The sequence below is a fragment of the Belonocnema kinseyi genome, chromosome 3 (assembly GCF_010883055.1).
Source record: "Belonocnema kinseyi isolate 2016_QV_RU_SX_M_011 chromosome 3, B_treatae_v1, whole genome shotgun sequence".
NCBI classification, from domain to species: domain Eukaryota; kingdom Metazoa; phylum Arthropoda; class Insecta; order Hymenoptera; family Cynipidae; genus Belonocnema; species Belonocnema kinseyi.
Genome location: NC_046659.1, coordinates 158,175,450 through 158,193,170, shown reverse-complemented (window position 1 = coordinate 158,193,170; position 17,721 = coordinate 158,175,450). Strand labels below are relative to the sequence as shown.

At 24.6% G+C, this 17,721-nt stretch overlaps 1 protein-coding gene across 2 annotated transcripts in view; it reads right to left on the bottom strand.

The window, feature by feature from the left end:
* LOC117168902 (probable phospholipid-transporting ATPase VD) overlaps window positions 1-17,721 on the bottom strand; it is a 136,973-nt gene that overhangs the window by 12,311 nt on the left and 106,941 nt on the right. For both annotated transcript variants that reach the window (XM_033354834.1, XM_033354833.1), the window contains exons 11-14: window positions 13,469-13,901; window positions 7,148-7,551; window positions 2,358-2,645; window positions 2,026-2,277 (exon numbers count right to left, since the gene is read on the bottom strand). In XM_033354834.1, coding sequence (XP_033210725.1) covers window positions 2,026-2,277; window positions 2,358-2,645; window positions 7,148-7,551; window positions 13,469-13,901 — 1,377 coding nt within the window. The remainder of the gene's footprint in view (window positions 1-2,025; window positions 2,278-2,357; window positions 2,646-7,147; window positions 7,552-13,468; window positions 13,902-17,721) is intronic.

Below are 17,721 nucleotides of genomic sequence, written 5' to 3'. Positions count from 1 at the left end.
GAAAATATTAATTTAAAAAAAAAGTTAAAATTTTCATCAAACAGTTGAACTTTCTACAAAACGTACAAAAAAATAGAATTTTAAACTAAAATGATCAATTATCAACCGAAAAAATGAATTTTTAATAAAACAATACTTTTTACCAAAACATTTGAATTGTTAACAAAAAAGTTGAATTTTTAATTTTCTATAAAAAGATGAATTCTTAATGGATACTTAATAGTTAATATTTCATGAAAAAAATTTCTCTGAACAAAATAATAAAATTGACAACATAACAGTTGAGTTTTCAATTTACAAAATTAATTTCACAAAAAAAGGACGAATTTTAAATCAAGAAGATTAATTTTTTGCAGAAAAAAGGACTTTTTAACAAAATAAATGAATTTTTATACAAATAGTAGCATTTTTTAATTAAAAAAAGACAACGTTTCTTTTTAAAAAATACATTTTCAACAACATAGTTCAATTTTGAACCAAAAAAAGTGATTTTTTAACCAAACAATTGCATTTTTAACCAGAAGAGGACATTTCAACCAAAATAAAAAAATAAACTTTAAGCAAAGTACTTCAACTTTTAGTTAAGTAGGTGAATTTTAAATTTAAAAAAAAAAATTATTTTTAACAAGACTTTTTACCAAAGTATTTGAATTTTTAACAAAATCTTTTCTTTTTTAACCAAATATTTTTAGTCTAACAAGGGCCACTTTTTAACCAGATTTGTTACAGATTTGTTGACTTTTCAAGTCCAAAGAACCAATTTTCGACAAAAAAGTTAATTTTCAACCCGAAAAAATGAATTTTCCACAAAAATTGAATTTTCGACCAATTAGGTGAATTTTCTATCGAATTAATTAATTTTCAAACCAAAATGATGAATTTTTCAACAAAAAATTAAATTTTTAACGAGAAATATCAATTGTTAATCGAAAAAATTAATTTTTTAAGAAAGAAGTTCAACTTTCAACAACGAGATGAATTTTCAACCAAAAAAGAGTAATTTTCAACTAGATAGTTGAATTTTACGTCCAAAAAAGATTTTAATTTTCAACAAAATAGTTTATTTTTTAACCAAATTCTAAATAAATAGTTAAATTTCCAAATAAAAAGTTAAACCGATTTTACTTAATTAAATTTAAAATAAAAAATACTTGGATTTAATAAAAAAAATCGATTTCATACCAAAAAACGGCGAATTGTCAACAAAATACATACATTTTTTACCAAATTTTTTCATTTTTGAGGCGAAACTATGAAATTTCTACAAAATAATTGAATTTCGACAAAACAAAATTAATTTTCTACCAAAAAAGATGAACTTTTAACAAATTATCTCAATTTACAACTAAATACATTCAACAATGAATGCGATGTTAGTCCAAATTTTATTCGATTAATTTTTTATTTATATTTTTGAGTTTCTAAATTATTTCCATTATATTAAAAATATATAATTTTCTATCAAATAGTTCAAATTTATACCAAATTGTTAAATTTTCACGAGAATCAGTCCAACTCTAAAGCTAAAAAGTGTGTTTTATCAATGTATAAGATGGAAATTCAATCTAAAACTATTTATTTTTGATGAAGATTTATTTTTAGTATTCAATCATTGCTTCATACTTCACGAAACAATCATAAAAAGACTTTGATGCAAAAATTAAAATTTTACTTTAAAATTCTCCTACCTATTCGACACCAGGTGGCGAAATGGTCGACCACCATTCCCATTTGTTAAAAAAAATGTGTTTTTCTACTTTCAAATAAAGCGCAAAAAATTAGCGATTCAGCAGTCTTTTTTCGTATAGCAGAGAACAAGTTAAAGAGACTATTTTTTTTCTTTGAGGGAATAAAAAATGCAATGACATTTTCATGTTTTCAAGGATTTCCAGGACGCCAGACGTCTTCAGTTTATCGAAAATTCCCTGAAATTCCATGACCAGTTTTAAATTCCCTGACTTTCCCTGAATTTCCGAAATTCCCTGATCCGCAGCAACCCCGTAAAATAAGAAGAAATGAACTTACAGCTTCCGTGAGAAAGAAAATGACAATGCTCTGATACAGAGCATCTGCCATCGTGAGCCAGAATGAATGTGGCTGATAAACGAGAGCCAAACGTCCTCTTTTGTAAAGTTGCGGATTGGCAAAAAGGACTTTTCCTGGAGCGATTCGATCATAGATACCCAGAGCGAGTGGCGGCAGTGAAGTGAAGAATAGATTGTAGAGCATCAGATAAATCTGATCGATCATCACTGCTCCCGAGAATCCGCAATAAAGCTGAAAGCAGATTGTCAGAAATTAAAATTGCAACAATTTTCAATTACAATTTTGCGCATTTATGAAATAGTGAAGTGTACCTGGAACCAGAAAAGGAGGAAGACAAAGGTGGCATTCTTGTAGAAAAAGTAGAGAACCATCCGGGCTAGGCGATCGTAACACCAGTGGCCATGAACGAGCAGAAGTCTCGAGAGCATGGGAAATCGAGCGATCGCAAAATCCGATGCCATGATTGCCTGAGTTCCTTCTCGGCCTGAAACTCCAACTCCGACGTCTGCTGTCTGAATCATACTGACATCATTGGCTCCATCACCAATCGCTAAAGTTCTCATTCCCAATTGTTCTTTCACAACTCTCACAATGTAGGCCTGCAGAGAAAATATCAATTATATGACCTTTGACCCTCAAACGGTACACTGGTGCGAATTCGCACCCAAAGTTTTTTCATTTTGTTTGGTATTTACGGAAACACAGCTGCAGCGGATTATCCCCATATATATTAAATATTTAATATTAACATTGCAAAAACAAAAACTTTCCGCATTAGTGTACCGTTTGCGGGTTAAACAATTATTTTAAATTAAAATTAAATTATTCCAAATTTCTTTCTTTCTTTCAACTAAAAAAGATGAATTTTCAACAAAATAATGAAATTTATACCAAAAGAGATGAATTTTTAAAACTAATAAGACCAATTTTCAACCGAGATTGGAAAATTAAAATTTTCAGCGAAAAATTAAATTAAAAAAAAATTTTTTTAACCTCCAATTAAAATGAATTTTCAACAAAATAGTTCAAATTTCCACAAAAGAAATGAACTTTTAAACAAACAAAAAAACATTTTTTTTAATATGTTTATTCAACTTTTACCCAAATAGTTGAACTAACAATAAAAAAAATAAATATTAAACCAAATAGTTGAATTTGCAACCAAAGGGATTTGAAAACATTAATTTTCAACAACAACAAAAAAAAACATTTTTCACTACAATAATAAAATCTTCAACGAAAAAAATTGATTTTTTAAATAAAGTTGTTCAACCATCCATTAAGTTATTCTATTTTAACCCAAGAAGAAGAATATTTAATGAATAGTTAAATTAAATTAAGATGTGCAATTTTAACCAAAAAGAAAAGAATTTTTAACGAATGGTTAAATTTTCGAATTAAAAAAAATATCAAACAAAAATGGAGAAGTTTAATTTTCAGTACAAAAATTAAATTTTAACAAAAAATAAAATCAATTTTCAACAAAAAAGGAAAAATTTACATATATTCAGTTAAAATAATTAATTTTAAACCCCTCAAAAAAGAAATTTCAGCATTTCAGCATGCAATTCTTCTACTAAAAATGAATCTTCTAACAAAAAATAAATAAATTTTTAACAATTTAATTCAACTTTGACTAAAATAGTTGAATTTTCAATTTAGAAACGATCAATTTTCAACAAAATAGTTAAATTTTCAAGCAAAGGGATTAATTTTCAGCTAAAGTTATGAATATTCAACTGGAATAGTTAAATTTACAGTTCGAAAAATTAATTTACAACAAAAAAGATACATTTTTCACTAAAATAATGAATCTTCAACAAAAAATTGATTTTTTAAATAAAGTTGTTCAACCTTCCATTAAGTTGTTCTATTTCAAACTAGAAGATAAGTTTTCTACTAAAAATATGAATTTTTAACTAAAAAATGTCAATTTTAAACAAAAAATGTAAAAGTTAAATCGTCAGTTCAAAAAATTAATTTAAAAAAAACGAATATCGAACCTAAGAGATGAACCAACTCGAAATTTAAAATAAAAACGATTAAACTTGAACCAAAAATAGTTAAATTTCAACTAAATTGTTAAATTTTTAAGCCAAAAAGTAGAATTTTTCAAACACAGTTGAATTTTACAACTCGAAATGTTGAATTTTAAACAAAAAGATATTTCCACCAAAATAGATCAATTTTGAAACCATCAAGATAAATTTTTAAACAAAGAAGATTAATTTTCTATCAAAAAGGACGAATTTTAAACAAAATACATGAATTTTCCAACAAATAGTTAAATTTTCAACTAGAGTACAAAAATTTTCAGTAAGAAAAATCTTCTTACATTTTCAACCAAACAGATGAACCTTCAACCAAAAGGATAAAATTTTTAGCAAAATAGTTGAATTTTAGACCAAAAAAAATTTGTTAACAAAAGATTTGAATCTTAAACGAAATATTTGATTTGCATTCTAAAGGGACGAATTTTCTTTCCAAATACACGAGTTTTCAACGAAACAATTACATTCTTGAACGAAAGAGATGAAATTTTCTACCTACAAAAAAGTGAATTTTCCACCAAATAGTCGAATTTCTAAAAACAAACAAGATTAAATTTCAACCAAAGACAGTTGCATTTTCAACAAAAAAGTTGAATTTTGATCAACAGAAGTCAATTTTTAACTAAACGGTTGCATTTCGAACAAAATGAAATTTAAAACAAGCAAAAAGCGATTTTTTTTTTATACAAAACAGTTGAATTTTCAACTTAAAAATAATGAAATTTCAACAGAAAAGTTTCTTTTCAACGAAACAGTTAAATTTTCCGTTTCAAAATTACTTTTAATTACAAAAAGGTAATATTCAAGAAAGCAGTTCAATTTTCAACAAAAAATGAATTTCCTACTAATATTACGAATCTTCAAAAATAACAAAAATTGAATTTTGAAGAAAATAGTTCGACTTTCAACAAAAGAGTTCAATAATTGGAAACCTCAAATGATGAATTTCCAATAAAAAATACAGTTACTGATATTTCAACCAAACAATATTTTAATTCTGAATAAAACACAAAATTATTTAATCGGAGAATACATATTTTCAGCAAAATAATTTATTCCTTAACTAAAACAGGCAAATTTTCAACAAAATGCATAAATTTCTAATAGGAATATTAATTTTCCACTAAAACATACGAATTTTCAACCAAATAGTTGAATTTTTAGTCTAAAAAGGGCCACTTTTTAACCAGATTTGTTACAGATTTGTTGAATTTTCAAGCCAGAAGGAAAAATTTTCAAATAAAAAAGTTCATTTTCAACCCGAAAATATGAATTTTCCAACCAAAAATTTGAATTTTCTATTAAATTAATGAATTTTCAACCAAAAAAGACGAATTTTCAACTAGATAATTGAACTTTACGTCTAAAAACGATGACTTTTTGATCAAAAATTGAATAAATGAATTTGCATTGAAAAATTATAATTTTTAATTTAAAAAAGTGTATTTTCCAGAAAAAATGAATTTTTCAAACCGAAAATATGAAGTTTTAACAAACAAAATTTGAATTTTCGACCAAATAGTGGAATTTTCAAGCCAAAAAAAATAATTTGTTAATAAAGTAGGTCAACTTTCAACCAACGAGTGGAATTTTCAACCAAAAAAGACGAATTTTCACCTAAATAATTGAACTTTACGTCTAAAATCGATGAATTTTTGATCAAAAATTTAATAAATGAATTTGCATTAAAAAATTATATTTTTTAATTTAAAAAAGTGTATTTTCCAGAAAAAATGAAATTTTCAACCCGAAAATATAAAGTTTTAACAAACAAAGTTTGAATTTTCCACAAAATAGTTGATTTTTCTATTAAATTGTTGAATTTTCAAGCCAAAATGATGAATTTTTCTACGAAAAAAAATTAAATTTTAACGAAGAATATAAATCGTTAATCGAAAAAATAAATTTGTTAAGAAATTTGTTCAACTTTCAACAACCAGTCGAATTTTCAAACAAAAAATACGAATTTTCAACTAGATAGTTGAATTTTACATCTAAAAACGATGAATTTTTGACCAAAAATGGAATAAATGAATTTGCTTTGAATAATCATAATTTTTAATTAAAAAAAAGCGACTTTCAACCAAAAAATGAAATTTTCAACAACATTTTTCAACAACATAGTTCAACTTTCTAACAAATAGTTGAATTTCCAAGCAAAAATGGTAAATTTTCAACTAAAATGGAATAAATGAATTTGCATTGAAAAATCATAATTTTTAATTAAAAAAAAAGCGACTTTCAACCAAAAAACGAAATTTTCAACAACATTTTTCGACAACATAGTTCAACTTTCTAACAAATAGTTGAATTTCCAAGCAAAAATGATAAATTTTCAACTAAAATGGAATAAATGAATTTGCATTGAAAAATCATAATTTTTAATTAAAAAAAAGCGACTTTCAACCAAGAAATGAAATTTTCAACAACATTTTTCAACAAAATAGTTCAACTTTCTATCAAATTGTGGAATTTCCAAGCAAAAATGATAAATTTTCAACTAAAATGGAATAAATGAATTTGCATTGAAAAATCATAATTTTTAATTTAAAAAAAGCGACTTTCAACCAAAAAACGAAATTTTCAACAACATTTTTCGACAACATAGTTCAACTTTCTAACAAATAGTTGAATTTCCAAGCAAAAATGATAAATTTTCAACTAAAATGGAATAAATGAATTTGCATTGAAAAATCATAATTTTTAATTTAAAAAAAAGAGACTTTCAACCAAGAAATGAAATTTTCAACAACATTTTTCGACAACATAGTTCAACTTTCTAACAAATATATCCAGGCACTTTCAAATTTTTATGAATATATACACTCTAATGAAAAAATAGAAATAAAATGGAATTGATCGTCTTATTATATTCAGATAAAAAAAGTTATTTTAAATAATTAGAGGAAGCCCACCAACCCCTTTAACATGCACTCGTTGAAGAAAATTAACAATCGCCCCATTTAAAACATTGTTTTAGATCCGCTATTCATATAATTAAATGTACTTTTAATATAAATTAAAAATAAAAAAAATAGAAAGAAACATGCCTTCTGAAGAGGAGTAGCACGACAAGCAAGAACACTCGAGCAAGCTCTCGTCAAATTGAGAAAAGGAGTGGTCAGTCCTGATCTGGGATCAAGAATAAAAGTCAATGTCTTCCCGTCGACGACAAGAGCTCGCTGCCGCTGCCAAGTACTTCCAATCCGGAAAGCCACTCGTTCGGCCGAGTCAAGTTCGTGTGAACCCATTTCCCCAGCGCCATGATATTCGCCCATTTGCCTCTGTATCCCATCACTTGCCGCCGCATTTTCTCGCTGGATCGCTTCCAGGTGACCGTGAATCAAACTCTCGGCCACGGACTTGGACCTCGCTTGCAATCTCAGCAGCTGCATCGCCGGCGTGAATAAACAGGCCGAGTAGGCGATATTCACAGCAGTTTCTGGCTTGTCCCCTGGACAAAAGAGTTGTTTTTTCCCTCGGATTAACAATATTTCAATTGTCGAGGATGCATTTTTAATTTAAAATACTATAATTTATATTTCTACAAACACAAGATTTTAATTTTAAATCAAATACAACGAATAAAGACGAATTTTCAGCAAAATAGTTGAATCCTCAATCAAACAATCTATCAAAACCAAAAATTTTTTTTTTAAAGTTGTTTAACCTTCTATTAAGTTGTTCTGTTTTAACCCAAAAAAAAGAATTTTTAACGAATATTTAAACTTTTAAATAAAAAAAAAAAACTATCAAACAAAAATGGAGAAGTTCAATTTTCAGTACAAAAATTAAATTTTAACATAAAAGAAAACAAATTTTAAAAAAGGGGAAAATACACATATATAGTTAAAAAAATCATTGCAAACCCCAAAAAATAAATGTCAACATAATAGTTCAATTTTCCAACAAAAAATGAGCCTTCTAACAAAAAATAAATAAATTTCTAACAAGTTAATTTAACTTTTACCAAAACAGTTGATTTTTCAATTTAAAAAAGATCAATTTTCAACAAAATCGTTAAATTTTCAACCAAAGGAATTAATTTTCAGCTAAAGTTATGAGTATTCAATTGGAATAGTTAAATTTACAGTTCAAAAAATTATTTTTCAACAAAAGAGGTACATTTTCAACTAATAATAATTTAAATAATAATAATTGAAAATTTAAATTAAAAAGTTTCAAATATATTTATTCCTACCAAAAATATGACTTTTTTACGCAAAAAGAGAGATAGTGGTATTTTTAACCAAATGATCGATTTAAAAAAAATATATATATATTACACTCAAATCAAAAACATTTGAATTTTGAACCAAAAAGTTTAATTTTGAGCTTGCAAATATAAATTCTTAATAAAAAATGTAGTAGTTGATAATTTAACCAAAAAAGACGAAATTTCTACCAAGAAGATTAATTTTCTATTAGAAAAAAACGAATAAATATTGTAAAAGTATAATAAAGACAAATTTTCAGCAAAATACTTGAATCCTCAATCAAACCATATTAATTTTCAGCCGAAGATTATATATTTTCACTGAAAATGATTTTAGTAAGTAATTAAGTATTTTCACTAAAAAAATTTCATTTTTAAAAATAAAAAATGACGAATTTTAAAGAGAATGTAGAAATTTTTAAACAATTAGTTGAATTTCCAAGCAGGAATATTAATTTTCTACCAAATCGTTGCATTTTTTATTTTTAAAAATATCACTTTTTAACCAAAAATGGAATAAACCAAATTTTCATTGAAAAAAATAATTTTCCAAATTAAAAAGGCGAATTTTTTACAAAACAGTTTAATTTTCACACATTTTCTCATACCACTAGTGCAATTGGTGGAACTTTTAACCAAATGGTAGATTTTTTAATTAAAGAATATTACACTCTAACCAAAACCATTTGAATTTTCAGCAAAATACTTGAATTTTTAACTAAATAGTTGATTTTTGAACTTACAAAAATGAATGCTTAATCAAAAATTCAATAGTTGATAGTTTAATTAAAAAATATGAAATTTCTGCCGAAAAAGATGTATTTTAAAATAAAAAAAGACGAATTTTCTACCAAGAAGATTAATTTTGTACTTGAAAAAAACGAATCCACAAAAAAATAGTAAAATTTTCAACCAAACAGTTGTATTTTCACTAAAAAATTTGATTTTTTTTTAAAATAAAGAAATGACGAATTTGCAAGAAAATACAGAAATTGTTAACCAAATGGAGAAGTTTTCTACCAAAAGATGAGTTTTCAACCAAATAGTTAAATTTTTTATTTAAAAAAGATCACATTTTAGCCAAAAATGGAATAAACAAAATTTTTATTGAAAAAAATCATTTTTCAAATTAAAAAAGCGAATTTATTAGAAAAGAGTTTAATTTTCACACATTTTCTTAGACCATTAGTGGAATTAGTGGAATTTTTAACCAAATGGTCGATTTTTAATACAAAAATATTACGCTTAAACTAAAAACATTAAAATTTTCAAAAAAATACTTGAATTTTGGACCAAATAGTTGAATTTTGAACTTAAAAAAATAAATGCTTAATCAAAAATGTAATAGTTGATAATTGAACCAAAAAAGATGAAATTTCTACCAAAATATATTAATTTTACAACAAAAAAGATGATTTCTCAATAAATAAGGATTTCTTAGTAATGAACAAATACAAAAACAAGTTTTCTGTAAAACACTGAAATTTTCTACAAAAAAGATATTTTTTAACCAGAGAAGTATGAATTTTCAACAAATAATGTAACAGTAGATATTTAAATAAGAAAAGACTTTAATTTTAATTAAAAAAACATAATTTAACCATAAAAGACGAATTTTCAACTAAATGCAGACATTTTTAACCAAATTATTTAATTTTCAACCAAATAGTTGAATTTTTAATCAACAAAAGATCACTTTTAACCAAGAATGGAATAAACAAAATTTTCATTGAAAAAAATAATTTTCCAAATTATATTCAGCGAATTTTGTACAAAAAAGTTTAATTTTTAAACATTTTCTCAGACTATTAATACTCAATGGCTGGCATGTTATTCTTGTAACATTTTTAACATAAAATCTTTTATAAACGAAATCAAACAATTAAAAATTTTAATTAAAAAATTTCAAATCTATTTATTTTAGCCAAAAATATGACTTCTTTTAATCAAAAAGAGAGATTGTGGAATATTTAACCAAATTTTGGAGTCCTGAACCTACATAAAAATGCATTTTTAACCAGATGGTGGATTTTTAAATAAAAAAATATTACACTCAAACTAAAAACATTTGAATTTTCAATATAGTTGTATTTTCATCCGAACAGCAAAATTTTCAACCATAAAGTAATTAAATTTGTAACAATATGATTGAATATTTTAACCAAATAGTTGAATTTTGAACTTACAAAGACGATTTTTAAAATAAAAAAGACGGAATTTCTACCAAGAAGATTAATTTTCTACTAGCAAAAAAAACGAACACAAGAAAATAGTAACATTTTAAATTAAAATAATTAATTTTACAAAAAAAAAGAATTCTCAATAAATAAATATGGTAACAGTAGATACTTAAATAAGAAAATATTTTAATTTTAAATAACACCCGATATAATTTAATTAATAAATACAAATTTTCAGCAAAATAGTTAAATTTTCAATTAAATCAGATTAATTTTAACGAAACAGTTGTATTTTCACCAAAAAATTTTATTTGCTATAAAAAAATAATGAATTTTCAACAAAATACAGAAATTTTTAAACAAATAGTTCAATTTTTAACCATTTTTTAAAAATTTTAACCATTTTTGTTGAACTCGCAACCTACAAAGATTAGTTTTCAACAAAATGATTGAATTTTTAATTTAAAAAATATTACACTTGAACTAAAAACATTTGAATTTTTAACATAATAGTTAAGTTTTCAAACGAAGAATAGACTATTCAACCAAAAAGTAATTTAAATTTCAATAAAATATTTGAATTTTGAACCAAATAGATGAGTTTTCAACCTACAAAGATAAATTCTCAACAAAAAAATTGTATAGGGGGATTAATTTTCTACCTAAAAAAAATATATGTAAATAAGAAAAACTTTAAATTTGAATAAAAAACAGTGGAATTCAACAACAAATGAATTTAAAAACTTTTAAAAAATAAGTTGAATTTTCTACCAAAAAGACGAATTTTCAACAAAATAGTAAAGCTTTTAACAGAATACGGCAATTTTCTACTTCAAAAATCAATTTAAAACCAGACATTTAAAATTGTTAACAAAAAATATTAAACTTCACAAAAAAATAGTTGAATTTCCAACAAAAACAAGAATTTTCAAACAAAATGTAATAGTTCCTATTAACAAAAAAAAAATCACGAAAATAGTAAATTTTCAATTAAAGATTAAAATTTTTCACCAAATAGATGAAATTTCAAACTAAAAGATGATTTCTTAACCAACACGACAAATTTTCACACAAGATTATTTGACGTATTATTGATTATATTATGTATATTATTTTATTATTATACATTATAATAATTAATGTAATCAAAATAATATTAACAAGATTCCAAAAAGGTGATTTTTTAGCAAAAGTGTCAAACACTTTTTAAAAAAATTTTAAAAAGTTAATTTTCAGCAACAACAAATTTATATGTTTTTCAACAAATAATGTAACAGTAGATATTCAAATAAGAGAAGATTTAAATTATAAATTGAAAACAGTGGAATTCAACAACAAAAAATGAATTAAAAAAAAATAGTTCCATTTTTAACATAATACTGGAATTTTCAACAAAAATATGAATACATTTTGAACAAAAATATTAGTTTTCCACAAATAAAAACGAATTCCTGACTAAAAAAGATAAATTTTCAAGAAAAAATGGAAAAGTTATGTTTTCAAGTAAAAAATTAATTTTTTAACAAAAAAAAAAAAAGAGTTTTCAACTAAGTAGTTAAACTTCTAACCAACGAAATGAATTTTCAACAAAAATAAATTATCTCCAACTGAAAGAGTTAAATTAAATATTATAAAAAATGATTCAAAATTAATGAAATTTTCATGAAAAAAAATTAATTTTCAAGAAAGAAAAACGAATTTTCAATAAAACAAAAAATAAAAGAAGGATATATTTTCAATAAATAAAAAAAAGATTAAAAAATGGCTTAATCTTCACCCAAATAATTTAATTTTCTACCAAAAAATATGAATTCTTAACAAAAAAATTAATAGCCGAAAGACGAATTGTTTTTTAAAGAAAATCGTTTTCAATCCAAAAATATGAATTTTCAACAAGAAAGTTATTTTTAACCAAACAGTTGCAGTTTTTACAACAAAAAAAAAGAGGAAATTTTGAACAAAAATATTAGTTTTCCACAAATAAGAACGAATTTCTGACTAAAAAAGATAAAATTTCAAGAAAAAATGGAAAAGTTATGTTTTCAAGTAAAAAATTAATTTTTTAACAAAAAAAAAAGAGTTTTCAACTAAGTAGTTAAACTTTTAACCAACAAAATAACTTTTTAACAAAAATAAATTATCTCCAACTGAAAGAGTTAAATTAAATATTATAAAAAATTATTAAAAATGAATTAAATTTTCATCAAAAAAATTAATTTTCAAGAAAAAAAAACGAATTTTCAATAAAACAAAAAATAAAAAAAGGATATATTTTCAATAAACAAAAAAAAGATTTAAAAAATGGCTTAATCTTCACCCAAATAATTTAATTTTCTACCAAAAAATATGAATTCTTAACAAAAAAATTAATAGCCGAAAGACGAATTGTTTTTTAAAGAAAATCGTTTTCAATCCGAAAATATGATAAATTTTCAAGAAAAAATGGAAAAGTTATGTTTTCAAGTAAAAAATTAATTTTTTAACAAAAAAAAAAAAGTTTTCAACTAAGTAGTTAAACTTTTAACCAACAAAATAACTTTTTAACAAAAATGAATTATCTTCAACTGGAAGAGTTAAATTAAAAATGATAGAAAATTATTAAAAATTAATTAAATTTTCATCAAAAAAATTAATTTTCAAGAAAGAAAAACGAATTTTCAATAAAACAAAAAATAACAAAAGGATGAATTTTCAAAAAACAAAAAAAAGAAGATTTTTTAATAAAGTGTCTTAACCTTCACCCAATTAATTTAGTTTTCTACTAAAAAACATGAATTCTCCACGATTAATCTAATAGTAGATTAGACAAAACAAAAATTATTGTTTTTTAATAAAATTGTTCTACATTTTACATTTTAATAAAATTCTTAACCAAAGGTATAATCTTCAGTAGAAAGCAACTGAAAAAAGAAATAAAAATACTCTGAAGAATTTTGAATTTTCCCCAAGAATGAAAAATTTATAAATTTAATTACCAGTTAGAACCCAGACGACCATTCCGGCTGCTACGAGAGCCGCCATCGCTTCCGGAACTCCAGCTTGAAGCTTATCCTCGATTCCCGTAACGCCAAGCAGTGTCAAGTGCGATTCCAAAATCGAGTACGAATCCCGGATTCGCCGTTCACGATTGTCATTCGCCAGCTCGGCTTCTGCGTGTCTTTGCTGCCAGACTTCAAATTCCTGAAGTCCGAGGGTTCGTCGAGCCATCACGAGTGTTCGCAGACCTTGTCGGGCGTAAGCATTCAACTGCTGATGGAGCTTCGTCGTCGTTGTTGTATCTTCATCCGCCGAGGACAACGAACCTAATACTGTTGAGTCTGCACCCTTACTGTAGAGGACTATTTCACCAGTTACGGGATGCCGTACGACGATTGACATGCATTTTCTACTAGAGTCAAATGGCAACACCTGAAAGAACAAATTACAAAATATTGATTCTGGAAGCAAAAATTCTAGAAACAAAAATTCTAGAAATAAAATTCTAGAATGAGTTCTAGAAATAAACTTCTAGAAACAAAAGTTCTAGAAACAAAAATTCTAGAAACAAAATTCTAGAAACAAAATTCTAGAAACAAAATTCTAGAAACAAAAATTCTAGAATAATTCAGATTAAAAAATAGCTCCTCTAAATACTTTTCATTGAATATCTCAGTGGTAAGAAAGCTACTTTTTAAAAGGAACTGATTATCGTTACTGCAGAGATCACAGACCAAGATGCTCTCTAAACAGCGGAAGTAAAGTAATTCTTCGCAAAAATAGGGGAAAATAGGGAAATTAATTTTTTTTTTAAATTGATTTAAGTAACATATTAAATTTGATTCGAAACGCTGTAAACTCGGAAGATTTAAAGTCGTAACATATTGCATTTGCAACAAAATACAGGATTTTTTAAATAAATAGTTGAAATTTATACCGAAAATATTTATTTTTTAACAAAAAATGAATTTTCAACCAAATAGGTGAATTTTCAATACAAAAATATGAAATTTGCACAAAAAAGATCATTATCAACTAATTACTTGAATTTTCAACCAAGAAGATTAGTTTCCTATCAAAAAAGCAAATTCTAAGAAAAATGTGTATATCAACTTTAAAAAAAAAAGTATTTTCAACCTAGAAAGATTAATTTTCAACTAAAAATGTCATAGTGATTATTTCAACTAAAATATATTTTTATTTTGAAACAAAAAATAGTTTAATTTTCTACAAAACACTTGCATTTTTTATTTTAAAAACAATGCCTTTTCTGACAAAAAAAATGTTATAAAAAAATACATAAATTATATAAACCAAATACTTAAAATTTGAACCGAGAAGATTAATTTTCTACTATTTTCTACTGAGGCGAATTTTTCACAAATTACATAAATCTTTAACCAAATAGTTGAACTTTTGATTAAAAAATATCAATTCTAAACCAAAATGCAAGAACTAAATTTTTATTACAAAAAATTAGTTATCAAGAGGAAAAACTAATTTTGTACAAAACTGTTTAATTTTCTATGAAATAGATGAATTTTCTAATAAATTATTAAATTATACAATATTCGACTGTAATAATAGTTACATTTTCAGTTAAAAAAAAATAATAACTTTCAACCAAAGAACATCGAAAGAAAGAGCAAGTTTTCAATCAAACAGCTCATTTTTTTAACCAAAGAAATGAATTTTTAATTAAAATGATGAACCTTTAACAACAAAAAATAATTTTTAGCAAAAGAGTTTAATTTTCAACCAGAATTTTTTATTTTCAGCCTAAAAAATTATATTTTGACTCAAATGATCAATATTTAACTAGAATACTTGAAGTTTTAACCGAAAAATAATAATTTTTTAACAAGAAGATTAAATTTCAGATAAAAATATAATTTTCTACAAAAGATTTTCTAACAAAACACGTCAATTTTCAACGAAATAGTTGAATTTTCATTAAAAGAAGACCGATTTTTATCCAAATTGTTGAATATTGGACTATAAAAAATCAATTTTCAACAAAAAATGGAATAGTTAACGTTTCAGTTACAGAATTAATTTTTAATCAAACTGATAAATTTTCAACTAAAATGATGAGTTTTGAACTGGAATAGTTCAATTTTATGCCAAAAAGATTAATTTTTAACCATAAAGAATATTTTTCTACAAAAAGACGAAATTTCCACAAACTTCATAAATTTTCAAACAAATAGTTAAATTTTTAAACGCAAATGAACATTTTTCAACTAGAGTAATCCAAAAACACAATAGTTAAACTTTTATAACAAAAATTGATTTTCAATTTTAAAAAAACGAAGTTTTTTTTACAAAATAGATGAATTTTCTTCTAAATTGTTGAATTTTTCAGCTAACAAAAAGAGTTTTCTAAAAAAAAACCATTTGAATTTTTAACTCGAAAACGTGCGTTTTCAACAAAAAAGTTAATTTTCATCAAACAAAAATATAATAATTTTTAACTAAAAAGTTACGTTTTCAACTAAAATAAAAACATTATGCAACGTAATTTTTTAATTTTAAACCAACAGGATAAATATAAAAAAATATTTTTAAAAACTAAAAAAACGTGTTCGCAAGAGAATGGTTAAATTTTTCAATTAAAAAAAAGATTATTTTCATCAAACAAACAAAAAAAAAAGAAAAATTTTCAACTGAAAAGTTACGCTTTCAGCCAAATAGATGAATTTTCAAATGAAGAAAACTTAAATTTTCAACCAAAAATGGAAAAGTTAAATTTTCAATTAAAAAAATTATGACTTGAACAAACAACATAACTTTTTAAAAAAGAAGCATAATTAAAAAAAAAAAACAATTTTCAACCACTATATGATATTTCAATTAAGTAGTTGAATTTTTTACTAAAAAATCATTTTTCAACTAAATGTTTGAGTTTTAAATCAAAAATAGGAATTTTTAACTAAGATGATGAATTTTAAACTGGAATATTTGAATTTTCAATAAAAATCAAGAACTTTAAACTAAAATAAACATAAATTTTTAACCAAAAATTGAATAGTTAAATTTTAAGATAAACGAAATGTTTGTATTTTAAAACAAATAGATGAATTTTTCACTAAGCAAAAAAAATCTTTAACAAAAGACATGAATTTTCTACTAAAAAATCATTTTCTAACCAAATGTTTGAATTTTTAATCAAAAAGATTAATTTTCACCTGGAATTGTTGAATTTTCAACCAATAAAATGATTTTTCTACAAAGAAGATTAATTTCCTACCAAAAATGTAAATTTTCAATCAAACAGTTGCACTTTCACATAAAAAATACAACTTTTCATTAAAATACTTACATTTTGACCTAAAAAAGATTAATTTTCAAACAAAAATGGATTAGTTGAATTTTCAATTTAAATAAATAATTTATAACCAAACTAATCAACTTTTAACTAAAATGATGAATCTTCAACCGGAATAATTGAATTTTCAACTAAGAGAGTTAAAAAAGTTTAAAAAAATTAATTTTTAACCAAATATTTACATTTTTAACCCTTTCCGGCATACATTTTGCAGGGAAACGAGTTTTCATGAAAATTGGTACATAGGGGCTTTTGGGGTCGCTGATTACAAATCTGAACTCAGATTTTGAAAATTCAAAATGGCGGATACAATATGGCGGCTAACATTTGAAATATTTTAAAATTTTTTTCTGAAAATTGGTATACGGGGGTTTTTGGGACCACTGATCACGAATATGAACTCAAATTTAGAAAATTCAAAATGGTGGATCCAATATGGCGACCTAAAGGGGGAGGGTCGGTAAGGCCGGTTTTTGGCCTAATTTATTTTTTGACCAAAAAATCTGAAAAAATCATGGTAGTATCTTATAAATATTCCGAGTCGATTGCACGCTAAACGGACTACCCTCCACCCCCCCCCCCCTACAAATATAGGAAACACCACTACCCACCAACTGTATTTTCGAGAGATTTGACACTCTTAAACATGTATTCTGAGGTTAGCTCGGGTCGCCGAATACAAATCTGGCGTCCTTTGACTTTTATCGCGTCAGGTTCAAGGTCATTGGAAGGTCAAACCGAGAGAAAACGGTAAAAAAATCCAAAAAATACGTTATAGGTTTTTGGAGTCGCTAATTACGAATCTGGCACCCGTTGAACTCGATCGCTTCAGGTTCAAGGTCATTTGAAGGATTTAACTTTCAAATGACCTTGAACCTGACGCGATAAAGGTCAGCGGACACCAGGTTCATAATCAGCGACCCC